General features: G+C 38.7%; 1 protein-coding gene across 2 annotated transcripts in view; it reads left to right on the top strand.

Moving 5' to 3' along the window:
- ADGRA1 (adhesion G protein-coupled receptor A1) overlaps positions 1-27,443 on the top strand; it is a 458,486-nt gene extending 431,043 nt beyond the window's left edge. For both annotated transcript variants that reach the window (XM_034776097.1, XM_034776098.1), the window contains 2 exons: positions 19,967-20,062; positions 23,452-27,443. In XM_034776097.1, coding sequence (XP_034631988.1) covers positions 19,967-20,062; positions 23,452-24,673 — 1,318 coding nt within the window. In that variant the 3' untranslated portion in view covers positions 24,674-27,443. The remainder of the gene's footprint in view (positions 1-19,966; positions 20,063-23,451) is intronic.
- The last annotated feature ends 436 nt before the right edge of the window (positions 27,444-27,879 follow it).

Below are 27,879 nucleotides of genomic sequence, written 5' to 3'. Positions count from 1 at the left end.
CCCTCCAATTCTCTGGGATGATCGCTTTCCCCCCCCCCCCACACCGTGTGGCTGGTATCAGGGAAGATCCCTGCTAGCCACACGTGAAAAGCCCAGCGCCAATCCCCCCCTCTCCCCCCCACCCCCGCGCTTGGCTTACTACAGGGAAGGATTTCTTTTCAGCCACAGGCAAACAGCCCAGTAGGAAGGGCCACCTCTGTCCCCTTAATTAAATTCCTGTATTTCAACCAGGATACCATGAGCGATATCACTCTCCTGAGGATTACACAGCGAGATAAAGAACGGATGTGGTTTGAATGCCAGCAAACACCGGGACCAAACGCTGCCAGGCTTTGTCATGCAATGATACCAGATTACTTGCTACTAGCATGGCATGGTCAAGTGTCATACCTTGGAGGACAGAATAAGGCTGCACTGCCCAGAAACCTTCTGCAAAGGCTTTTGGAGTACCTCCAGGAGAGCTTCAAGGAGATGTCCCTGGAGGATTTCCGCTCCATCCCCAGACACATTAACAGACTTTTCCAGTAGCTGTACTGGCCACTAATGCATCCCAAGTCCTCAGGGCAAAGTAATCATTAAAAAACGCTTGCTTTTAAACCATGTTTTATATTTTAAAAGTTAAACTCACCTGAGTGAGGGGGTCCTGGTCTTGGGTACTGGCTTGGGAGGGTACTTCAGTCAGGCTGAGAAAAAAATCCTGGCTGTTGGGGAGAACGGAGTGCTGTGTGCTCTCGGCAAGCTCATCCTCCTCCTCCTCTTCCCCGTCCACAGAATCCTCAAGTGTGGCTGATGAGATTACCCCCGCCTGGGAATCCACGGTCAGAGGTGGGATAGTGGTGGCGGCCCCCCCTAGAATTGCATGCAGCTCAGCATAGAAGCGGCATGTCTGCGGCTCTGACCCAGAGCGACTGTTTGCCTCCTTTGTTTTCTGATAGGCTTGTCTGAGCTCCTTGACTTTCACGCGGCACTGCTTTGAGTCACTATTGAGGCCTCTCTCCATCATGCCCTTGGAGATTTTTTCAAAAGTTTTGGCATTTTGTCTTTTCGAACGAAGTTCTGCTAGCACTGAATCCTGCTCTGATAAATTTGTTAGTCTCTAAGGTGCCACAAGTACTCCTGTTCTTTTTGCGGATACAGACTAACACGGCTGCTACTCTGAAATCTCCCCATATAGCGATCAGATCCAGTACCTCCCATAGGGTCCATGCTGGTGCTCTTTTTCGATTATCGGCCTGCATGGTTACCTGTGCTAATGAGCTCTCTCTGGTCACCTGTACTCTCTTGTGCTGGGCAAACAGGAAATGAAATTCAAATGTTCGCGGGGCTTTTCCTGTCTACCTGGCCAGTGCATCCGAGTTCAGACTGCTGTCCAGAGTGGTCACAGTGGTGCACTGTGGGATAGCTCCCGGAAGCCAATACCATCGAATTGCGGCCACACTAACCCTAATTTGAAATGACAATATCGATTTCGGTGCTACTCCACTCGTCGGGGAGGAGTACAGAAATCGATTTTAAGAGCCCTTTATTTCGAAAGAAATGGCTTCACTGTGTGGATGGGTGCAGGGTTAGTTCGATTTAACGCTGCTAAATTCAAATTAAACTCATAGTGTAGACCAGGCCAAAGAGTGTTGCTGGAAGTGGAGGGAACATAACACTCTGGATTTCATTGTACTTGATATTGGCTGCCAGCATGTCTAGTTGGCAGCCAGTATCAAGCGGAGTGCCCCAAGGGTCGGTCCTGGAGCCGGTTTTGTTCAGTATCTTCATTAATGATCTGGAGGATAGCATGGATTGCACTCTAAGCAAGTTTGCAAACGACACTAAACTGGGAGGAGTGGTGGATATGCTGGAGGGTAGAGATAGGATACAGAGGGACCTAGACAAATTAGAGAATTGGGCCAAAAGAAATCTTATGAGGTTCAACAAGGACAAGTGCAAAGTCCTGCACTTAGGATGAAAGAATCTCATGCACTGCTACAGACTAGGGACCGAATGGCTAGGCAGCAGTTCTACATAAAAGGATCTAGGGGTTACAGTGGACAAGAAGCTGGATACGATCAACAGTGTACCCTTGTTGCCAAGAAGGCTAACAGCATTTTGGGCTGTATAAGTAGGAGCATTGCCAGCAGATCGAGGGACATGATCATTCATCTCTATTTGGCATTGGTGAGGCCTCATCTGGAGTACTGTGTCCAGTTTTGGGCCCCACACTACAAGAAGGATGTGGGAAAATTGGAAAGAGTCCAGCAGAGGGCAACAAAAATTATTAGGGGGCTGGAGCACATGACTTACGAGGAGAGGCAGAGGGAACTGGGAGTATTTAGTCTGCAGAAGAGAAGAATGAGGGGGGATTTGATAGCTGCTTTCAACTCCCTGAAAGAGGGTTCCAAAGAGGATGGATCTAGACTGTTCTCAGATGACAGAACAAGGAGTAATGGTCTCAAGTTGCAGTTACGGAGGCTTATGATAGATATTAAGAAAAACTTTTTCACTAGAAGGGTGGTGAAGCACTGGATTGCCTACCTAGGGAGATGCTGGAATCTCCTTCCTTAGAGGTTTTTAAGGTCAGGCTTGACAAAGCCCTGGCTGGAATGATTTAGTTGGGGATTGGTCCTGCCTTGAGCAGGGGGTTGGACTAGATGACCTCCTGAGGTCCCTTCCAACCCTGATATTCTATGATTCTATGATTCCTCTTAATCAGTACAAGAAATGGGCTGCTAGGACCTGATATTGTGAATCTTTATAAATATAACACCTATTCTGTAAGGGATTCGCCATTAGGAATTGAATCACAAGATCATACCAGAGAATAACTTTAAAATAATATTTACAGATATTATAAAGATTGATATTTGCACAGTGCAAATGAAACACTGAAATGAGCTATTATTATTTCATTTACAGTAGAAAATGTATATGAGGGTCACAGAAATACCTTCTCTCTCACCCATCCTTTTTGTGTGTGTGTGTGAGTTAATATTTAGTTCTGCTAGGGCTAAAACACCCATCTTAAATCTTGTTACAGGGCTTCTCGTCCCCTTATTAATTCCCTTATGTGGTTCAATTTCACTTTGAGTTTTCTGGTTCATTCAAACCTGAAAATCAAGAGATACAAAACAATCTGAAGCAAAGGTCCTGAAAATTGAAGCCACTGAGTCTTACACAGGCCTAATAAAAATGTATATCCCATATAATGTAATGTACATTTACTGTATAATGTGCACATAAAAATGTATGTAATATATCTAAATTATTCATGACTTAAGTATTCAATTTAGCCAACCTTGGGGTAAGAGAAATGCCTCATTACTTAACTGGTGGTCAACCCATCTTGCAGCAATTTTAGTATTGCAATCTTAATTATCCAAGATCCCTTCTTTGCAAAGGTTTCAGAAGTCTTTAAAAGACTTTATAAACCCATGTTTGTACAATAATACATAGATCTCAATAATTATGTATTTTCAATAATGTTTGTTTAAAAAAAGTATCAAACTGACAAAAGCCAGTCAATTCTAAGTGGACTCTTACCTCGGCGCCTGTGTTATGAGTAGTACCTTACAAAACTCTCTGATCAATGTGAGATCGAAACCTGGTCTGACAAATACCATGAGAGATGGAGGAGATTTATGTTGGTAAAGTGGAGAAGATTCAGAGTAGAGCCACAAAAAATATTAAAGGCTTGGAAAATGTGCCTCACGTTGATAGACTCAAGGAGTTCTATTTGCTTTGCTTAATAAAGAGAAAATAAAGAGGTGACTTGATCAGTGTTTATAAGTATCTACATGGGGAATAAAAATTTGATAGTGGGCTCCTCCGTTTGTCAGACAAATGTATAAGAGCCATGGACTGGAAGTTGAAGCTAGACAAATTAAAACAGGAAATACGGTGCAACTTTTAACAGTGAGAGTATTTAATCATTGGAATAACTTACCAAGGGCTGTGGTAGATTTCCCATCACTGGAAATTTTTAAATCAAGATTTGATGCTTTTCTAAAAGATGTGCTCTAGTTCAAATAGGAATTAATTAAGGGAAGTCCTTTGACTTGTATTATGTAGGAGATTGGACTAGTTGATCATAATGGTCCCTTCTGGCCTTGTAAGCTATGAAGCTTAGAATTTGCTCACTTTTGCCAGTTTTGGCACCACATGTACACACCCTAAATGTATGGAAGGGAATTTATTCCATAGTGCAATCATTGTCTGGTGCATTATATTCCGTACAGGCTAGACAATAAAGGGTTTTGGCCACTGGATGCCATTGTTGTTCCATAGTAAAGCCGTCAAAATACATTCATCTGGATTTGTATATTTGAGTATTAAATAATGACTTGGGCCACTCATCGCTTAGCACATGTAAAGAAGAAAGCTCATAAAAGAATGTCCTGTTTTAAACACTGAAGCTGGCTTAAAGCCTATAATATTGAATTGCAGGAAAACACACAGTGATGTTGACATTACAAGTGTATCTATAAAGAGCATTTACACCTAATGCTTCACCATGAGAGACTGGAAGTGATAAAGTGCATTTGACATAACATTAAAATAGCACCTAATTTACCAGGTCAAGTAGTGTAACCATTTACATTATCGTTAATCAAGATAAGGTTTTGGCTTTCTGCGGTATTCTTTACAGGTGTGTCTATCTAGTCACAAATAGCATTTCATATCTGGACCTCCAACTTCAGATATCATCCCTGTATCTTCCAACTAGGGCTGATTTAGAAAATGGAATTTCTGTTCCACAGAAGACTTTGACATTTCAAAGTTTGTTTTTTTCCAAATCAAACCAAAAGGTTCACATTTCAAAATTTCTTGTGGTACAGAAATTTTGAAAAATTTCTATTCAGAAACTCTAAACATTTTGTTCCAATAATATCAAAACACTATATTAGAAAAAAATATGTACTGTATATTAATTGCAATGTGTATATAATATAATATAATAAAATCAATGTTATATAGAAGTTGATGTCGAATGAACGGTTTTGACATTATTTAAATGAAATATTTAAACATTATTGAAATGAAACAAGAAAGTGTAAATAAAACATTTTGACTTTCGTATCAAAAATATTGTTGAAATTAACATGTCCTCCTGAAATGGTTAGAGGAAATTGCATTTTCTTACAGAGAATTGTTCCATCAAAGATTTTTGAACTTCCAGCCTTCAGATACTGTAAGGAAATTCCTCAAACTAGGATACTCTGTTCTCTCATTTCAGTCCTGAGCTTGAGATGTTTGCTCAGCCAATGTTAGTGGACAGATTAAAATGGAGAGTGAAAATGAAAAGGGGGAAATAAAATTGATGAAATATGGCATATTTCCACATTTAAGTCCTATAGATACCTTGGCAATAGTAATTATTTTCTATGACATCGTGTGGCCTTCAGCAAGTCATTTAGACCAAATTTTTCACTAATTTTGAGTGCATCAGTGATTAGGTGGCTGAGTTGAGGCAGCTAGGACTTTATTTTTCAGAGATGCTGAACATCTGCATTCTTATTGACTTCATCTGGAGTTTTTGGTGCTCAGCATCTCTGAAAATCATGTCCTCGGTGTTTCAAGTGAGCACTTTTTTGACTCTCGTATCCCCAAGACTATCCCCTGACAAATTTCAAGTTCCTACTGCTAACCATGGAAGTATTAGAGCCCTTCCAAAGAGGCTGGAAACATTTTTAGAATGGGAAGTGATAGGCAACCTAAATATAGGGGTTGAGACTGCTTTCTGTATGGTGCACTGAATGTGGACTTTAGAAGAATTTATTATCTTTTATTTCTTTCGGATATTAAGCCATTCTTTTCAGGAGAATGTTTCATCTGTTCTGTAAAGTGCATGCTGGCTTTGTCCATGACAAAAGCTGACAGCTAGTAAGCTTCAACAGCTGGGGTTTTGATGATATCCATGGAGCATTTCTATAAAGGCTCTTCAATTTTGAATTGCCTTCTGGGTTTGTGACTGAATTTCTTAATTAGACCAACTAGACTTAATACAATGATGATATTTTTATTTGTTTGGTTTACTTCCTGTCTTAAAGAGTGCTATTCTCTTACTTTGCCTGAGGATACATCTTGCTGTAGCTGTGTGTGATTAGATTTTTAGATACATGAAGTTGAAAATAAATCTGAATATCTAAATAGACGGGAGGAAAGAGTAAATTGTGATAAGAACATAACTGTAGAAAAAAGATGCAGTAGCCTGACATACTAAATGTATTTAATTTTGATGATGTAGCAACTATGCTTTAGGAATATTTTAAAGATTTGTTTCTTAGTTTCTTGTGAATTATGCCCGCACAAATAGTAGGTATGTTTTAACCTTTTAACAGTCCCTGGAAATATCTCTATATACATGCACAAAATATAGTATAATCATATATTTTGTCTGCGGTATAAAAAAGCTTTCATTCATAGATAGGCATATGATATGCACAACAAATCCCGTAAAAGTGACAAAATATACCATTTCGCTTTAAACTTGACTTCATAATATAGAACTTGGTTGGAAAATAGGAATAAATAGTGCCAGATAGTTCAAAAATGTTTTACATTATGGTCAGAGAGCATATAATTTTAAAATAGTTGTGACAGGTTAATCTCCATAATATTTACCATTTGTTGACCATTATGCAAAGGAAGCCAGCTGATGCATTTCAGTTGATTTTATATACAGTATGTGTAAGACTGTAATTTTTGTTTTATTTGAAAATGGCCCATTTTTTATGGAGAAAATGGCAAATTTCCTGGGGCAATATTAAATTTCCTAATTTACATTATTTTATTGGCCAGTATCAATCAAACAAGTCTTCATAAGGTGCTAAAAATGTTTTGGTACCTGAACAAAAGATTAAAAATAATTTCCAAGTGCTTCTTAGCTTGTTGGAGCTGCACTTGCCTAATAGTATGTTTTCCAATAGGCAGCATTGCTAATCTGAATCATTCAAGAATCATGACTTTGGCCAAAAATCATGAGATTTAAAAATAATAAATCTGAGGTTCCTTTGATTTATCTTCTGGTTTTTGAGCCAGAAGGGTTCCCGTTTTCCAGCTTTTCTCCACAACCACAAGTGTTGAAAACTTTTATTTTTTAGTGAAAACTGAGATTCTCACATAATCATCTGACTCCAAAAACTGGAGTTAAGAAAAACATCAAATATCGCAAGACTTGCAATCAAATTTTGAGAGTTGGAACACTGGCTAGGATGGAAAGTCAGGTCTCCTTTTGCTGAATGACTTGAGATATTTTCCACTTCTCAGTGACTTAATTCTCTCTGGCTGCTGGAACAAGGAGCCTGCCCTTCAGGCTAGACTATTGATTGCAGTAAGAGAGGAGGGAAAAGAAGAGCCATGAACTTAGGAGAAGGGAATAGAATAGAAGTGGGTCTCCAACTCCCGAGCCTCCTGTGTGTTGTCTTCCATTCTTCCTCTGCTGTTTTCAGAGTTCTAATGTATAGGCTCCGCTGAGGGAGCCTAAGAACAGACCATCTGGCTCTACCAGTAAAATCTGTAACTCAATTAGATTGCTTGCTCAGTCACTTCCCGGTCTCTTCAGCTTCCCTCTATGCATGTGTAGTAGGAGAAAAGTGGCAGAAAGTTAAATTTCATTTGTTTCTCAGAGACTTTACATTTTTGTCATGGCAAATGAACAGTTCCACACATTTTCTTTGAAATCCATGATTCAGATAATGGAGCCTTAAGTTTGTGGTATAACTCGTGGTGTAATTATTGTCCAGATATTTATTTTTAATACAATAGGTTGAATCTATGGTGCCATCTTTCATATTGTAAGAAAAAATCCCCAACAGTGAATAAAATACTGCAGAAAGAATTGTACAAATGCTTCTTCTTATACAAGTGGGGAAAGGTGTTGTAAGATGTGTGTATTCGATTTGAAATAAAAGAATTCCTACAGGAGAGAGAATTCTGCCAAATAAACAAAATGTTATTTAATGACCAAAATAAACAAACAGCTCTGTAGCATGGGAGATAAACTTTCTTACTAATCAGGGAACTACACTGATGATCCCCCAGTGACATAGAGGATTAGAGTAAATTACTTTTATAAACTACTATTTCATATTTCAATTGTAGGGGAACACAAACTGGGAACTACTGTCAAGGGCTTGCATACGTGATCAAAAGTACAATGCATTTCCCTTTGGTGATAGTTTGATTTGGTTCCTTTGGCAGACTTAATGCAATTACATCAAGCAGAACCAAATAAATCTATATTTTCTATTTAAAATGCAAGCTGATTCTATTGACAGCTATAAAACATTGATACTAATATAATGTGAACCATGTATTAAATGTGCAGAATATAAGGTCATAGAACTTATTATCATTATCTTTGTATGCTTTATTTTCCATTCAGCTTTGTATGATGTAAAATGGCATTGTCGTAAATAGGCAGTTATCAGAATTTGTTGCCTAGATGAGGGTTGATAGGTTAATGGTTCTTTTCTCCTCACTGAAAGGCAGAAGGACATCTTGATGGTAATTGACTTTCTAAAGGTGTATTCTGTGATGCCTGGTAATGCAGTTGTGTTTGATTCAGCAGACTGGAGCTGCAATAGAATTTTAGATAACAGCTCTACACTGATGTAGTCAAATGCCCGGAAGAAGGAGGAAGCAATGAATTGCTTACGACAAGAGTATCAGCCATTTTACTGCTAGAAATTAACATTTTAAACAGCATTGACAAGCTTGTTATGATTCCTAAGGAGAAGATGACAGTGAAAATGCATGTGGGTGGGGGTAGGGTAAGGATCAAATGTGAATATTTTGGGAGAAAGAGATATTTATTTAGATTATATAATTCTTCTCAAAAGATTGACACAATAATTTTTTCTCTGTAATTTGAATCCTCATTTTGCATTCCTTTACTTTTGTCCTTTGCTTAAAAAAATATGATTTTTGTGCATTTACTTTCCTTATATTTTACAGATCACAAATAGGCTGTAGAAATATTTTATTTACTTATTTCAGCATGACTAGTTCTTTACTCATTTTTGCTACTTAGTTATTATTCATTAAGCTTGAGTGGAAATCTCTACAGTTGCTACCCTCGTTCTGGGCCAGATTCTGCCCGACCCTTACATGAGGAGAGCTTTCCCCACTTACATGGTCCTGTAAGGGCCACATAGGTTGCAGTCCCCATTCTTAGAATCTGCTTTAGCCCTTGTGTTTTGGGCAGTGTGGGGACTCTTAGAGCCCATAAGGGGCTGGGGAAGAGGCAGGGCCATGACTTTGCCTCCCTGTGCACGGGCCAACAAAGCTGACTTACACCATGGGGTTGTAGCATGTAAGATGCACCCCCACAAAGGGCCCTAGTAGCAAGTGTGCAACCTCTGCATTCCTGGAAGCTCCAGGAGCCCTTCTGGGGCCATGCACTTTCACTGTCTCCAAGAAGTAACTGAGTCCCTTATATGCAAGTGCAACTTCTTCTATATCTTTTCCTCCCAATTTTTATTTTCTTTAAGGTGTTTGGAGTTATTCATTTAATTCTATTCTTGTGAACAAATTTTCTGTGCCTGATTCCCTCTGCTGGCTCAAACTCTGCTGTGTGGGCACTGGCAATAGAAAGTCTATTGAGACAAGGGCAGTTTGCCGCTGTATTAGGTGCCTATAAATTCCTTTCCACCTGCAAAAAGCCATAGCAGATCCTGTATGCAGCACTGAGCTTAACCAGGGAGGATGGATATGTGTGGATTCAGCATATCAGGCCACTTGTACTGGGAGGGCCAATCGCAGAAGCTAAAGCTGCACTCCCTAAAGTGAATTCCCCAAACTAGTGTAAGGAGATACATTTGAAATTAGATCTCCCTGCACTGGCAAGAGTGAACCTAGTGCTCTGCAGTTTAGCTTCAAAATCATTCTATTCTCCATATCTTTGGTCTGCAGTTGTGCAATACTATTGTCATTAAAAATGTTTTGGTGGCAAGATGATATTTATTCAGTTTGAAAATATTAAAAAGAAATTGTCAGCACAGAAATCTTGCTAGCTTAATAGAACAGAATATAGGTGGCAGGTTTACTCAGAAAACTCGGACAAGTTTAGGGATATTAGCTTCTTTTTTCCCCACAAGGATTTTGAAACCTCTGAACACTCTAATAGATTATTTTACAGCATTTTATTACCTAACAGCAATATAACGTCTGTCATTTAGGAGCCTGATTCAAATGAATACTAAAATTTTTCCAGCAAGCTGACGCAACTCTAGCTTATCAGTACTGGAGGGAAAAATGTATTTTTGAAGTGAAATGAGTACCTAAAGAATCTGTATATATTAAGCTAAAATATTCACTTAGCACTTGTTCCTTTATAACTGAGTGTAGTTTGGATGACTCTCAATGACAGTGAAGCAAAAGTGTGTGGCTTTGTCCCACACCAAAATCCAATGACTCTCAATATCAGTTTTCAGTTTTCCACTTTCTCCTTGCTTGGATTTTGGAGGAGAGACAACTTCTTATTCCTTGTATGGCCCTTCCCTTAGCTTTTCTATGCCTTAGGTTTATATCTGTGCTGTAATGGGCCCTGAGTTAACCCCTTTCCTGCTATAAAGATAGGTATGATAGGCAGAGCTAATCTGTAGTTAATGTTGCCTCATCCTTTCTGTTGCTTATAACTGTTTTCAGTTGCTTATAACTTTGCTAGACTTTAACCATTCAAGTTGATGGGTGATTCAGGAATGGGGGTGGGGAATTTGTACTGAAGGAGGAGGTTGTTTGTAGGAGACCTGCCTCATTTGCTGTAGAAATTGGAAGGTGTGTAGCTATTGCAGATACACCTCTACCTTGATATAACATGACCCGATATAACACGAATTTGGATATAACGCGGTAAAGCAGTGCTCCAGGGTGGTGGGACTGCGCACTCCGGTGGATCAAAGCAAGTTCGATGTAATGCAGTTTCACCTATAACATGGTAAGATTTTTTGGCTCCCGAGGACAGCGTTATATCGAGGTAGAGGTGTACTGGGATAGGCAGCCATACAGTTGCTCAGAACTAAAGGCCCACCACCTTAACTAAGAGGGATGAACCACAAAGCCCAGATGGCAGATGATTACAGGGGACAAAGATTGAAAAAACAGAGGCAGGAAGCCTGCACAACACTTTCAAAAGACAAGTCTGAGAGCTTAAATTCATAATTCTGCTAGACACTAAAAATCATAGACTGAAGAGAGACACTAATTTCTGGTTTATTACAACAATCTGTAACCCCCTAACCCCCTCTTTTTGTCCTATGACTGCAGAGGTGTTAATGTGCCACTCTACCTTGAATGGTCCCTTAGAACAGGTGTTCTCAACCTTTTTGTGCCACAATAACTGGTTTTCTGCATATAAAAGCCAGGGCCAGCATTAGGGGATAGTAAGCAGGGCAACTGCCTGGGTCTCCATGCCACAGGGGTCCCCATGAAGTTACTTTGCTCAGGCTTCAGCTTCAGCTCCGGGTGCTGAGGCTCAGGGCCCCAGGCTTCAGCCTCATGCGGGGGGGTTTGGCTTTCTGCCCTAGACCCTAGCAAGTCTAACATTGGCCCTGCTTGGCAGACCCCCTGAAACCTGTTCACAGCCCCCTGGATGAGAACCACTGCCTTAGAATATGTGCTAACTACTCATGCTAAACATTTTGCATTTTGCTGAGATGCTGGAAGTACCTTTCCCAGACCTGAAGAAGAGCTCTGTGTGGCTCAAAAACTTGTCTCTCTCACCAACAGAAGTTGGTCCAATAAAAGATATTACCTCAGTCACCTTGTCTCTCTGAAGTAATTCTGTATTTAGTTCAAGGTTTGAAAGGTGTGTGGTAAATAAGATCTCAAGCCACACATTCAATGAGAAGGATTTTTAAAAAATAATTATCCATTTAGTGCACACTATCCAGCTTGTGCACTGAATGAGGGGGTGGGGGTCCTATTGGAAAAGATAGTATGTGATCAAGTACTTAAACACTGTATCATAATGTATTCACACAAAGGGAGTATATTAAGTTATTCATCTAGTCTTAATTCTGGCATTTAATAACTTTGAGTGCTTGACTTTGCAACCTTTTTAACATAGCTTGTTGTATGTAATCCTCACATGTACACCCTTCCTTCTCTAGAGAAAAAAAACACCTTAAAAGTTAAAACTAATGGGCATTTCCCCTTAGCAAGGCCAACAAAACAAAATGAACTTGGAGTTTGTAGGCTAAGACATGTTGGGGACCTGATGATCAAAAAATTAGATATTTTTAAAGTGAAGGACAGATCCATTTTCAAAACTCCCTGACTTCTAAAACTCCTTTTCTGATATTTACCACATTTCCTGGAAAAACTCTATCATGAGATGAGTTGCTGCATACAAAATTACAGGGAGATTGGTTTATTTTGGGAGGAGTATAAAAATCAGGTTCATAATCATGGAGCAGCTATCACAGCTTCATTATCTATCTGTTCTATCTATCACTCATCACTATGGCATCTGAGTCGCTCAAAAGCTTCTGAGCATTATTGAGTGTTCTCATGAAGATGTTCAAATTAAATCCAATATAATTTATAAAATAATTAGATGCTCCCTCCCTCCATCCCCCCAAAAAACAAAGGAAAAAATCTCTGTTCTCTTCCTTTCTTAGGCCCTGGTTCTATAAGCAGCCTCCAGATAGGTAGGCCCTGAACCCCCATAGAGTGCCATTGAATCAATGGGCTCAATAGAAGTAGAGCTTCTCTTCAAGAGCTTCCTGGACCTCACACTGGGAAACATTTATTTGTGTGCCTTCATGAAGATATGCAGCATTGATGTAGCCGTGTTGGTCTCAGGATATTAGAGAGAGAGAGAGAGAGAAAGAGAACTTGTCTCTCTCACCAATAGAAGTTGTTCCTATAAAAGATATGACCTCATCCATCTTGTCTCTCTTCACAAAGATGCACATTTTTGGAGGGTGGAGAGTGTGAAAGGAAGGAAGGGGATCAGTGTTTCACTGTTGTTTTTATATTCCTAAAATGTGCCTACCTATGGCTCTAAGTGCATATAAAAATAACTTTAAAATATGTACAGTCTGTGTTCCAAAACAGGAGTGTGGGCATTTTTAATATTTCAGTGCATGACATTTTTTCAGACCCTGACTCAGACTGGTGGCAAGGACGTGGCCCAATGCTAACGACAATATGCAAATACTAAAAAGCATTCCTCAGGGACTGCTGAAGACATTGCTTGGCAATTGCCTTTATGTGTAGAATTACCCCCTGGATTAAATTCCTTTTAAACCAGTTCTAAAATATTACATAAATAAACAGTGTGTCAAGATCAGTTTTTAGCTATAAACCCCTTATTTCTTATCTGTAGTTTTCCTTGAGTCTCAAGCCATTTCGTGTGTGTGTGTGTGTGTGAGAGGGAGAGAAGCCATTTCATGTGTGTGTGTGTGTGTGTGTGTGTGTGTGTGTGTGTGTGTAGCCATTTCCGGTGTGTGTGTGTATGTGCATCATTCCCACTCCAAACCCCACACATTAGCCTATTCCACAGTGATGCCAGGGCTGGCTTCACCCACTAGCATGGCTTTTCTATCTTACTGCCTCCTGATTTGTTTCACTGCTGATAGCTTGCATGAGCTCCGAAATAGCCACACTAGTTGGTGAAACTAGCTCTGATCTCTGATGTTACTGGATGTTTTCCTGTGGAGACAGAGCGAGCGCTTATGTTTGGGAATGAGAAAGATAAGAAAAATAACTCCTAATGAGCTGCACAACTCCATCTTCACCAAGCCACAGATATGGAACCAGGACTCTCATGGGTTCATATGGTTCTGAAATTGGCCTTTATCAAACTGCAGGATACATTGCAAGGGCCATTGATTTTCCCTGTCTGCAAAGGACTGGGAAGACTGATGGGAGATTGAAAAGACCTTAAATACGTTTGGGTTTTTATATATGTGCATTATTGGACAGAAGGTGTGTCAAGGTTCCCTCCCCACTCTGAACTTTAGGGTACAGATGTGGGGACCCGCATGAAAGACCCCCCCTAAGCTTATTTTTACCAGCTTAGGTTAAAAATATGCTGCCACCACCAAGTGCTTTAACAAGAAAACATCTTAAAACATTGAAAAATCGATCAGGTTCTTAGAAGAATTTTATTAAAAGAAAAGGTAAAATTTATCTCTGTAAAATCAGGATGGAAAATAACTTTACAGGGTAATCAGATTCAAAGAGCCCAGAGGAACCCCCTCTAGCCTTAGGTTCAAAGTTACAGCAAACAGAGGTAAACCCTCTAGCAAAGGGAACATTTACAAGTTGAGAAAACAAAGATAAAACTAACATGCCTTGCCTGGATGTTACTTACAAGTTTGCACTATGAGAGACTTGTGCAGAAAGATTTGGAGAACATGGATTGATGTCTGGTCCCTCTTAGTCCCAAGAGCAAACACACCCAAAAACAAAGAGCACACAAACAAAAACCTTCCTCCCCCCCTCCCCCGCCCCCAGATTTGAAAGTATCTTGTCCCCTTATTGGTCCTTTGGGTCAGGTGTCAGCCAGGTTACCTGAGCTTCTTAACCCTTTATAGGTAAAAGGATTTTGGTGTCTCTGGCCAGGAGGGATTTTATAATATTGTACTCAGGAGAGTTGTTACCCTTCCCTTTCTAGTTATGACAAGGTGTTAGAAGATTTGTCTATTTTTATAAATTGTGTGTGTGTGTGTGTGTCCTGGAGCAAAGGATAGGTGCTCCTTCAAATGGAAGGAGTGTATGATTCAAGTAAATAAATATATGCAGTTGTCAAATGAGTGCCCGATCATGGGAAGCCTTATTTCTATGCTAGCAATCTGCATTCCTTCAGCTGATACAACTGCTGAGTTTGTATGCATCCAACAAGGTCACAATCTGAACAGCAAGCACCTTCACCTGTTGTTTGACGTTTAGGCAAGCCAATGTCATGTATCCATCTCTTAACAGTTAGCCCATATCTCTGCCCATTTTTCAATAATGCTAAGATGTTATGGCATCATCTATTCCATTGATCAGACACTTTAACTAAACCTGGTGATGAGTCAGTGTGCACATAGTAAATAAAAAGTAGAGCTAGTAAAACAAAGGAGAAATAAAAATTCAAAGTGGAGGCACTGGTTTGGCTGTAAACCTTTTATGCAAACTGGCTAAGGCCAGGTTGAAGAGAGTGAAGCACAAATAGAACTGGATTGTAAAAAATTGAGTGGCTTGTATGCAAAGGTGGAGAAGGTCATTAGAAAGTGAAAAGCCAAAGGGCACAGAGCCAAGCTCTGAAACCCAGATGTACTTAGAGGGAAATAAGGTAAATTTAGGGGAGTATATAAATGCTAAGGGAAACTGTGAAGAAGCAAATGAAAAAAGATTGATGGTATAAAAAAAATAAGAAAGTAAACATGAGACGAGAATGTGATAGAGAAACGTGTGTTTGTTTATAGGGAAAAGTTGCACTTCACACCACAAAATTGGTTACTGTACTGGATTGTGTATGTGTGTCACTGGGCAAGAATATTCCCCCTGATTTTTCTGCTGTATAGATTAAAGTAATTGAAAATCTATTGAAATAGCAGAAAATATGCTGCAGGGAGAGGAGCTGAACCTGATCAGTACTCTCCTTGCTCTGATCTCAGAGGAACACCCTCTACCCCTGACACAATTCTGTATGTTTGAGCTCCATTGATTTGAGTGGGGAAACGCTGCTGCTTGTGACATTCCCTGGCAATCCAAGAAGAAAATACAAGTGGAAGCTAGTATTAACACGGTCAGGCTTAACTCGCACAGGTTCTATCTACATGCTTTCAAACCCTTTCAGGAAGTAATGGCCAGATATATAAGCAGGGACATCTGGGCATCAACAAGCCCCAGGAGTAGCACAGAGCTGCCCAGCCCTCCTTGTGAATCCTCAGTCCTGCGTCTAAGATCCAGGAGATGTCTGAGTTTAATGAAGGGAGATGCCCTTGTTCCCTCCAAGGGGAGGCAAAGCCCATTTCTTGTAAGCTCCTTGATGTGGAAACTGTTTCCTGGATGGCATGTTGTGACCCATTCCCTTCATTTTACTCTAACAGGGTGGAAATATAGTCTTGTGTTTAAAGCACAGGACTGGGAATCAAGAGGTCTGGTTCTGAGAGAGACTTTCTGTGTGACCTTGGACAAACCAAATTATCTCTCTCATCAGTATGACAAGGTTAATAATGCTTATTGACCACACAGGGGGTTTGTAAGGTTAAATCAATTAATGTTATAAAGCACCTTAATTCCCTCAGATGAAAGGTGCTCTATAAGTACTAAGTGTTACTAATTGTTATCAATCATTTCCTCACTTTTTTATTCATTATTGTGGTTTTTCTTTCCTCTGCATGGTGAATTCTGTTCTTGGCTGCTTCTTAGAAATTATTTGCATTGATAAATTTTCTCCTTTTAATAATAAAATATTGCATAACCGCTAATGATTGAAAAAAAAACCTATTATGTCACATAGTCCAGTCTCCTAACAAATTGTCCTCAGCAGTATTTCCTCCAGTCCTTTGTCCAGACATTTTAAATGACTCAAATAATGAGCCTTTATCCACTTCTTCTCTTGGCAGACTCTTCTAATATTTCATAGACTACATTAAAAATTATCTAAATTTCCTAAACTACTAGTTATATTGCTCTGGGCCATCCTGAACAATGCCTCTTCCTCGTTGTTCAATCTTCAGATACTTATTGTTCGTTCATTAATATAATATTTACAGCACTCATAGTGTTCTAGTCTCTATACAGATAAACAAGAATACATGGTTCCTGCCCCAAAGTGCATATAACCTAGCTCTTATTCTTTAACTCCCATTTCTCCATATTTTGTCTTCATTTTGCTTTGTGCCATTCATCTGACACCCAGTTTCATTTCTCAGCCACATATTTTCTGGGGAGTTATTTCCTATTCCTGAGGAGGCCTGATACCATAGCTGAGGAATCAATTGTACATAGTATAATTTCTAGCCTGTGATTTTTTTTTTTTTAATAGCATTAAGACAGGGCAGGCACTGTGCTGTGATCAATATCAGTACAGTGCACCTCGGGTGCATTGAAAGCATTTGACTTCACCTTATGTCACTTCTAGAATGTATTTTCCTACTTTTAGTAATGAGACAGGACAGACATTTGGCCGGATATTGTCACATTTCTGGAGCATTGTGTAGGTAACTGCTTCCAGGGCATCTGAGAATTACCAGCATACAGCACAGCACCGTACTCTGTGTGATATTGACATGATACATTTCTTTTGAAAACCTAAAATAGATTAATATTTTATAGTGTTCAAAGATATACAATAGAAGTGTTTATAGGGTTTAAGGTTATACAATGTGTGTGAGTGTATATTCAATGTAGAAGAAATATGTGTCTAGATAGAAAGAGAGATTATAGAAAGTAATACAGTGAAATTTTTGTGACTCCTATACTTAAGGTTGAAATGTGATTTCCTATACAGATCTGTATATTCCTATTTTTGTGTTTCTTATAATTTTCTCAGACAAATTGGTCTGAAATTTTTCATGCTTTGTCTCTACCCAAAGTCATTTTTTAAAACATTTCATTCATCCAGTTTTGAATTGTGTGTGTAAAAAAGATACATTAATTACATTACATTTGTCCTATCTGCCGAGATCACAAAATGATTACAGTACATAATCATAAAGTAGCAATGGCTGAATAGATTTTGTCTGGACTTAGCTTATTCTGTAGCACTCATTGAGATCTAGTTACGCCAAGTTTGAGGGAATTGTGCTTAAGGTATAAAAGCTGAAAGATTTTTCAGACGTATGAGGGTGATTTTCTGGTAAATTTCTTTGCTTTTTTTTACAGCTTGGAACCCTAGGGCAAAGTGTGCTATAAGCTTTGCTGTGCAATCTTTCTGTTTACAAAGTGATCCAACTTTGGGCTTGGGAACCAAAAGAATCTGGATTAAAACCCTGATTCTGATTAGCCTGCTGAGTGATCTTGAGGCAGTCAGTTCCACTCACTGTACCTCTGTTTCACTGATCTGCCCAAGCACTATCTTACAATGACTATGAGATTATTTAATGTTTGAACAGGGCTTTGGAAAATATAGGAACCAAATTCTGATCTCAGATCAGAACCTCACACAATAATGTGTTGTATAAGTAAGAGGTTCCCATTTTGTTTGGAGGAACAGAAAGTACTGGGTGGGGAAAAAAAAATATCCGTTCCTATAATTTAACTCTACTGCCTTCCACATTTGAGAGGTGATAGAAGAGAGAGAAATTGTTTCTGCAGAGAGAAAAGCTGGTTTAAATAAGAGATGAGGGAGGATGCACACAGAGAGCAACAACGGAGCCTGCAGGAGGGGCTTGGTTCTCTGGTTTGAAATGAGTAGGTCCTTGCAGCCACAGGTTCAAAGCTAAGCAGGGTTATCTCAGCCCTTCATCCTAAGGGTAGATAAAGTGAGTTCACCAATGCTTACTGCATGGATTTTTCAGACAACACTCTACAAACTAAAGTTTTCTGTGTGGATATTAAAGAGCCTAACACTGTCTGTAAAAATTGAGTTTTCTCCTTGGGCCACTGAACAAAATTCCTTTCCACCATAACTATTCTGCAGTCTCCTGTGCACCAGTTGGCTGCTGCTCTCTATCTCAGAGGTCACAGCAGTTCAGTGCTGCATTATATGCATAATTTGCTGTTTGCTTTGGAAGGGAAGGTGCTATGCAAATGTAAAATACTATTACAGTACAGTCTGCTGAATTTGAACATAATAAAACAGGATGGCTGCTTCAAAGGGACATCTCCTAGGAATCTGATTTAGCCTAATGATAGTGAATGGTAATGATTGCTGCTTAACTGGGACAGTATTAGTATTAATTCCCCTTATTGGAATTAATTTGGTTCCAAGTAAAGTGGTGTTTAACCAGTTAAATGGGTGTGAAATTGTGTTCCAATTTTTTCATACCAGTTACCAAAGATATTAAAATGTATATTTTGCTAGATTTTTGTGAGGCCTTTGTCAGGGGTTCAGAGGTTTACTCACATGGATGCAGACAGGGGCGGCTCTGTTTTTTGCCGCCCCAAGCACGGCAGTCAGGTGGCCTTCAGCAGCACGTCTGCGGGTGATCTGCCGCTCCTGCAGCTTCGGTGTACCCGCCGCCGAATTGCTGCCAAAACTGCGGGAACGGCGAACCTCCCGCAGGCACGCCGCCGAAGGCCACCTGACTACTGCCCTCACAGCGACTGGCAGGCTGCCCCCCATGGCTTGTCGCCCCAGGCACGCACTTGCTGCGCTGGTGCCTGGAGCTGCCCCTGGATGCAGATGCAGGATGAGGGCAATAATTGTTAGAGTGCTGTCCCACCACCCTTCACTGGTGAGGAGCAGTAGGCAGAGGGAGGTTTTATCATCCTGATTGCCATACCTTAGCGGGAAGGGCCCTCATCACAGTTAGCAAGGTGTCCCTGTGTGGAGAGCAAGCTCTGCCCAATGGACCGCCTCTTTTCTCCTCCATTTCAGAGTTGTCAGCTAGGAAACAGTTTTTGGTAGGACAGAACCTCTGTAGGACAGAAGCTGCTGAGAAAATTTAAATTGGATATAGACCATAAACAGCTGACTTGGCTGTACTTTCTGAATTTATAGTGCATAATATATATATATAAAGCAAAAACATTTAAGTAGGAGGAATAGCTTATTGTTTGAGATGTTGTAATAACTTTCTCATTACTGAGGTTGTTTTTTTAGTGTAATTATACATATTGAAATTACAAGTCAAGAGACTGTGAGGAAATTCTGAAATGGATCGATGCAAACATTAGCCCTCTGCTATTGCTTCATATAGGGCTTGATTTATGTTCTTGATTTTCTGATCTTATGTTTCTGATATTTAATGTTTCAGGCTATATTGTGCATTGTTATCTTTTTACAAAACATCAAGAAAGAAAAACTGTTTAAAAACAATTCTAACAATTGCAAACCAAGAAAATTAAAATATCAATTGTTATCTCTTGACAGATTTTATCTAATTAGTGGAGGTGTTCCTTTTATTATATGTGGGATTACAGCAGCGACCAACATCAATAATTATGGAATTGAAGGCAATGCCCCATAGTAAGTATATAGCATTATAATAAAATACTATACAATAAATAAAATACAGAAATAAGTAATATGTCTCTGTCAGATGCTGATAAATGTTTCTGTCTTCATAAGGGATGGAAACATAAAAGTTTAAGATAAAATTTCATATTTGCTTGCATGGAATAATGGCTGTGAAAGATCATTGTCTCACTTTGGGGGTCTGCTGCTTTGCTCACTTACCATCAGTTTTATACCAGCTTGACTCCACTGATATCAGTGGAGTTGCATTTGATTTACACCAGTGTAAATGAGAAGAGAATCGGACCTGTTGTTTCTACATTCACTGTAATCATGTATTGTTGTATGTATTGTATAAAAAGGACTATACTAGTCAATCAGAAACAACAAAATCTTGATTACATCTCTAACTACTGTCTGATTTACCATGTATTCTCCTATTCAAACCAGTGCAACCAGACTATAACTGGCTCTGCTTGGCTTTGTGCTGGGTGGGGAGTGACAGCTCAACATGACCTTCCCTACTTCTTGCACACTTGTGCAAGGGACACTCACAATGCTCACTATCTGACTCTCATCAGAGAAACCCTAAAGGGGGCAATGATGAAAGGACACCCCCAGGTACACCAGCTAGTATAAGAGGAATAAGTACCACACTTCACTGAGCTGACCAGAAACCCCCACTTGCATGAACCTATCGGGTGCCCAGATGTTGTCCCTCCACATTTTGCTTAGTATCATTATGACTGCTACAAAATACCTAATGCGTAGCATTTTTTTAAGGGCCGCTATCGACACTTTTAGCCCCCAACTTTAAAAGGAAATAAAGACTATTCTTTGTAAATGAAGAAATCATTCATGTAATTTCAACAAAATTATATATATAAAAAAAACTGTCTATATTTTTTCCCTTAAAAAAAACATTCTTGGGTTTTCAGCAACCCAGAAACATCCCAGCAATATTGTCTTGCAGTTATGACCCAACCATTTAGTACCCAGTCTGACCAAGGTGGCTGTACAGCTGTCACGTGTTGGTGCTTCAGGCAGCTTAGCTACATTATTTGCTCTTGTTGCCTAGGGGTAGGGAGTGTCAAAGGAGGCCCCCACTACGCTTTTTCCAGAAGAGCTGAACAGGAAGTGGTTTAGAATAGCAATTGACACTGGTTGCATGGAGATGATTCATCATGCCAGTGATCAGTGCTCTAATGGAACTTTCAGTCCATTGTGTCAATACAGGGTTACTGATTCTTGGAAGGGCTTCACTTTCAATTAATGCTATGGTGCTTTGAAAATGCATCTTGATACATCTCAAAGCAGCCATGGAAATGAGTAAAAATAGAGTTGTCTGGAAACAAAGTGAAAGGTATAATAATTAAATATTTGACCTTTCAAAATCATTTTCAGAGAGAATTACATTGTAAAACCTGACTAAATTAGTACAGACCCTAGACAACTTTATCTGTTTAGCTGGTACCTACTCAGACCATCCCTGTCATAGATTCAAAACATATTTGTTCAAACATTTACAATTAAACAATCACTTGTAATCAACAATATATTAAAGATTTGATTATTTATGTTCATAAATCTGTGAGACATTTTTTATTTTGGCACAATTACAGCGTTGCACTTCTTTAATCACTTTAATCACAGACAATCAATACCAGATATCAAAATCTGTACAGAAAACGGAAAGCAGATGAGGGATGGTTATAAAATTGTCTAAGAAAGATACAAATTGAGCAGCAGCACAGTGGGTTATGTGCCTGATTCATTTTTAATAATGTTAATACATAAATATATAGATGCAGTAACTTCAGCATGTTTTTTATGAAACTGAGGAACTGATTTTTGAAGTCATCCATGATGAGATTCCACATGAAACAACAACATCCTGAGACAATGTTCTACTGGGGAATGTTCCGGTTTTCACTTTGCATCAAATGTGCAACACTGGAACTTATTTAATGTATGCACATATATTGGTGCTTTACCCTTATCAAATGAAAAGTAGGTGTTAACCTGTTTTCCTATGACCCTGGGAGTAAAATCACCTTGGTCTTTTCTGAGAAGGGCAGAATACTTAATCCCTGAGGTGCTTAGGAAATAAATAATAAATTGTGTGCATCTGTTAAAGATCAGAGTCCAGAATCAAAAATGTAAATATAATAATCAAGTTGACCAAAACACACCATGGCTGAATTTTGTTAGAGATGGGGTTCTGAACCCAGAGAGTATGACCACTCATATTACTAAATGGTCGACGGGATTCTGGCTAAATGAGAGTGTGGTGAGAGGGAGTCCTGGCATGGAAAAGTTTCAGAACCATTGTGTTAGATGGACCACATCCAGCATTGGGGACTTCTGTTCTCCTGTAAAGCATCATGCACACCTCTGGCTGTAAATGACTAATCCTATTTTTTATTAGTGGACTGTAAATAAGTATTGTAAATAAAGTATCATGCCTCTTCCATGCCACTTTCCTTTCCCTAAGGGCCCATTGTTAACATGCATAAGTTTTTTTGCATTATGGAGCCCACGTCAAATAGTCCGAGTTACCTCTCACTCTGAATGCCATATGTAGATAGTGAACTCTGAAGAATGACTCTGGGAAGGTAGAACCTCGTCTACCTCCCAGCAGGAGAGTGGGTCCTTCTTGTTCGTCTTCCTTGCATCAAACTGGGTCTATTCTGTATCCTCTCACTCCAAAGTGCTCTGTTTAATGCCATATCCTCTATCACACCACATGATGATGTCTTCTGTTACAACATCCCACCACTTTTTTCTTGGGTCAGCCTCTCTGGCTTTTTCTTCAATTTTGATCTGCTGGACTCTCTTACCCATATAGCTGTCAGGACTGTGCTTTACATGACCAAACCCTCTGAACCTATTCATTTGTGTTTCTCATGCAGTACCTACAATGAAGACCTAATATCTTCATTGGATCTTTAAGATATTTATTTAGGCTCAGATTTTTAAAAGAGCCTGCAGGAATCTGCTGGCTAATTGTCCTTAAATTTCAATTGGATTTGGGTGCCTAACTCACTTAACCTCCTTAGAAAACTCCAACCTTAATATACTACATTACAATGTATTAGTTCCTTTAAAAAAAAAAAGTCAGTAAATCCAGAGTCCAAAGTATCTCAATCTAAATATGTGTTTAATTGGATTGAGGGTGATAACTCAGAATAATGAACCATAATTATCATATTCTGTCCTTCCCATTGCTAACATTTAATAGTTTTCATGACATTAATGGGAGCTCTCCATACACATCAAGGGGATATCATGTTTTTAAGGCAAAATCAATGTATTGTACATATGAGACGTTATTGTCCATTATGTCAAATTTGGGTTTAAAAATTAATTTGACTTTCACTTTTTTGTTCATTTGTTTGCAGTTGTTGGATGGCTTGGGAACCTAGCCTCGGTGCATTTTATGGGCCAGTAGCATTCATTGTGCTAATCACCTGCGTTTACTTTCTCTGCACATACGTGCAATTGAAGCGTCATCCAGAACGCAAGTATGAATTAAAAGAAAGGACAGAAGATCAGCAGAGGTTGGCAAATACTGAAGTGGGCCATAGTCATATTACAGACTCTGGGTCAGTTTCCCAGACAACATGCCCCATGATTTCTTCTTCTTTGTTGGAAAACGAGCACTCGTTTAAGGCTCAGCTTCGAGCTGCGGCGTTCACTTTGTTCCTGTTTACTGCCACTTGGACCTTTGGAGCACTTGCTGTATCTCAAGGACATTTCTTGGATATGATATTTAGTTGCCTCTATGGAGCATTTTGTGTGACCTTGGGGCTTTTCATCCTCATCCATCACTGTGCAAAGCGAGATGATGTATGGCATTGCTGGTGGTCCTGTTGCCCATCTAGAAGAAGCACATACTCTGTACAAGTTAATGTCCGCCCAAAGGTTAATGTCAATGGGGACACGCAGGTTCATGCACCTTGTCTTCAAGAGTCACCATGTCCTAACAAATCAGCTGTTTTTAATCATCCATCTGCTAATCACTGCAAGCTTACTAATCTACAAGCTGTTCAAAACCATGTTAACTGCCTTTCACCAGTTACACCATGTTGTGCAAAAATGCACTGTGATCAACTTTTGGATGATGAAGCTCATATACACGTGCATAATGAGGGAACTTTCAGGCCCAACATGCACATTCACAGATGTCTGAAAAGCAGAACTAAACCACGTTACTTCAGTCGACATAGATCTGCAGGAGAAAGAGAATATGCCTATCACATTCCTTCGAGCATTGATGGCAGCATCCACAGTTCACATACGGACAGTCCACACAGTACGCATGATAGTCAGTCGGGGCACAGACGGGCTTGCTGTGTGAAAAGTGATGCATATCCTACTATCAACCAGCCTGAAAGTAGCGATGCAAGTACTGTAATATACAGTTGTGCTAAAATCCCAGAAAGTGACACTGTGCACCATACAGCTCATTTTGAGATGCATCCACGAACACAATCATTGCCATTTAATACAACTAATCACAATGGAATTCTCAAGGGAAATGTGCATGAAGCCATGATATACAGTTCAGATAGTACAGGAAATATCAAAACTGGTCCTTGGAAGAATGAAACTACTGTGTAGTTCATGGGCCACTATATTGTCTTTTTCAACTCAGATCATGTTCAGTTTTGTTTTTATTCTATACTGAATAAGATTACATGTTTGTGTAGCACATCAGCAAATTGTACAGGTTTTCCACCTTTATTTCTGTTTTCTGAATGAGCAACTAAAAGAGAGAAGTAGCGGCAGTGTTTTAAAAGTGAAGTTATTTTTAAAAGAATGTTAGAAAATTGTTTTGGGAGAGAATTTGAAACTGAAGTTTAGAGTACTGAATATAAGAGGCAATATCCTTTTGTTACAAAGAACTGTATTTCTTTAGAAATACATCACTTTTAATTCATGATTTTGGTTGGGTTTTTTTTAACTCTATGGTAACTTCAGACTCTTTTATATACATATCCGCATCTTTTACTTATTTATTTTTGTAGCAAAATATTATTACTGTGCCATGGATTTTAATCAGAAGTTACAATAATAGAAATGAGGAGCTGGATTTTATAAAATTATTGATACAGCTTTTTAGCCCTACAAAGTGATACTGCCTCTAACGATCTTCTGTAGCATATGGCCTGTAAAATCATGTAATGTACAGTCTCCGTTATGTCTCTTTTCTTGTTGGAGAGAAGTACTAGGTAATGTCTGTTACATCTATGGTGCTGTATTGATTGTATTTTGCATGACATATGTCAGGATATACCATTTTCTGTGTTCTAGTGTTACATGTGTAAAAACAAGTATTGTAAAAGGCTGTGGAAACCCTGTTGGTATTAATCTAGAGCATTATGAATCTACAAAAAATCACTACTGCACTAGTTTAAGTGGCACAATCCTTTGTATAAGGTTATATGATAGCTTTGATAAGGGTCCACTCTAATGTCTTTACAGAGCATGCACTACTCATTGTATGTGACACTGTGCAGTGTAATAGCAATTGTCTCAACAAGTTTTACACTTCTTTGTAAAGTATGCCTTTTGAACAAATCTGTAAGCTGTTTCACAATAACCTTTCAAAATCTGTTTAGGTAGAGCAGTTTTATCATTAACTCTTTGAGGACTACTGTCATTTTCTTAAAAATAGCTTAATCTAGTTCAGAGAGACTGTATATACTATATTGTCTATTTAATCATATGAACAATGTAGTCCAGAGTTGTCAGGAAAGTGAACCTTTAATCGTTTTCCAGAAACATAACTTTCCAGATACTAATTTATTAATTTCACATCTTATGTGAAAGCCACTTTCCCTCCCAGCAAATTTCAGATTGTCGGTTTCCTTTAATGCAAATTTGACCTTCAAAAGCAGTTACTTGTGTTCATTAATTCCACTCAACCATAGGGCATTTTAGGGTCAGTAACATTCTCTGTTAACAAGGCTTTTGGCAAGAAATTCTTTGTCCATGAACGTCTGTACACAAAGCATCAACTCACAGGACAGATCTGATTTATAATTATCCTTATGTGAAATGAAACTGCTTTTTAAAGTAAGAAGCTGCAAAGTAAGAATGAGTTATATAATGTGAATAGAAACATATAGCTGGAAGAAAAATGTCTGCAATGAAAGGAGAGAAGTGGTTCCATAAATAAAAAGACAAAGCACAATGTTGTATGGCCATGTGAACAAGTCTGTCATATTCTAACATAGGCTTGGATAGCTGATACATTGCTATAGAGAACAGAACAAATAATAAAAGCCCCTTGATGGAGCATCAATTTACAATGTATATTTTGCAGAAATACTTATATGCTTCAACCCGTCATTTGTCTTTTAGCGGCAATTTATTAGTCCCTACTCTTTTTTTTAAATTATGTAGGAATACATTTCCTAACAGTGTACATATAGATGACAGTTATAATTGTTGCAATGTTATAAAAGTGCATAAGTCAAATGAATGTGTTCTGCAGTGTTGCAGGTGGGAATTAGTACTCAAAGGGTTAATGCTCAGTATCTGAGTGCAAGAAATCTTGTTTTTCTGTATTTTTGTAAATTTGAAATATATATTGTAAACTACAGCAGTGTAATGTATCCATTTCGTATTATGTGTGTCTTTAAAAGGTGAGCAGGAAGAATGCACTAGTTGGTTGTTGAGTTTTAAACCAGTATACAACCTTTTCATGACTGCTTCTTTAAATGATGGGGGGAATTTAAAAAAACCTATGCTTTATTATGTATATGCTGTATGTGCTTGAACTGTCTCAAAACTAAAATACAGTATTTTCATTGTTTGCATAATGCAATATTTTCTGTTTAATAATTATTTTCATTTTAATATTATTTTAGTCTCATTTCACTTAGACAGTGAGCCCTAAGCAAGCATAGACATAATGCTAAATACCACTTCTCTGTATCTCAGCACTATATATTCATTCTGTAATAGATGAATCCTAGAGGGTCTATAGACCATTATGCAAAATATCCCACATACATGGCCAGGTGAAATATTCACTTTGCTAGAACACACTCAGTGAGGTTCTTTATTCAGCTTGTGTTTCTGTCACCTGTGTTGTTTTGTCTGAGAGGCTTGTGTATGATCTTCATAATGGCTTACAAAGAAGTAAAATAGGTGCTGCTTTCCACAGAATATCTTATGTGATAAAACTCTCTGGAAAATTAACGTTAAATATGAAAACACCTTTCTTATTGTGTTAAACTATTAATTTAGTAAATGTTTTGGGGCTAATTTGGAAAAGATGTGTTATGCAATAATCTGTTTGCATATTATTTTTTCAGAAATATATAACTACAGAGTAGGAGAACATGATATTAAATAAATTAAAAAATGTTTTATAACATCAGATTTGACCAAAATTCTTTCTGTGCTTTTGACTTTTTTTCCAAGATAAATGGGATAATTTCATTGTTGTTGTTGGGGTTTTTTTTTGTCATTTACAGTCAGTGAATCATTGACTTTACCTGATTTCTTATGACATAAAAATAAAGTCAGTGAAATACGTATAGTATAGCAGATATATTGTACTAACAAATTCCCTCCTGGACATGCACAGGTAACCCACCTGAATACTAACATTAGTTTTAGTTGTGCATGAATATAACAAAAGTGGCAGAACAGATTTTTATAGATCACTTCCTGGCCTGAGACAAAGTATGAGAAATTTCAGCCCCAAAGGTAATTTTCTGAGAATGATACAAGCAATTGACAACAGGGGGGTTAAAATTAAAGTTCTGTCTTACTCTTAACTGTTGGAGATAGAATACTGGATTAGATGGACC

The sequence above is a fragment of the Trachemys scripta genome, chromosome 7, assembly GCF_013100865.1.
Source record: "Trachemys scripta elegans isolate TJP31775 chromosome 7, CAS_Tse_1.0, whole genome shotgun sequence".
NCBI classification, from domain to species: domain Eukaryota; kingdom Metazoa; phylum Chordata; order Testudines; family Emydidae; genus Trachemys; species Trachemys scripta.
This window is presented reverse-complemented; position numbering and strand designations above follow the sequence as displayed.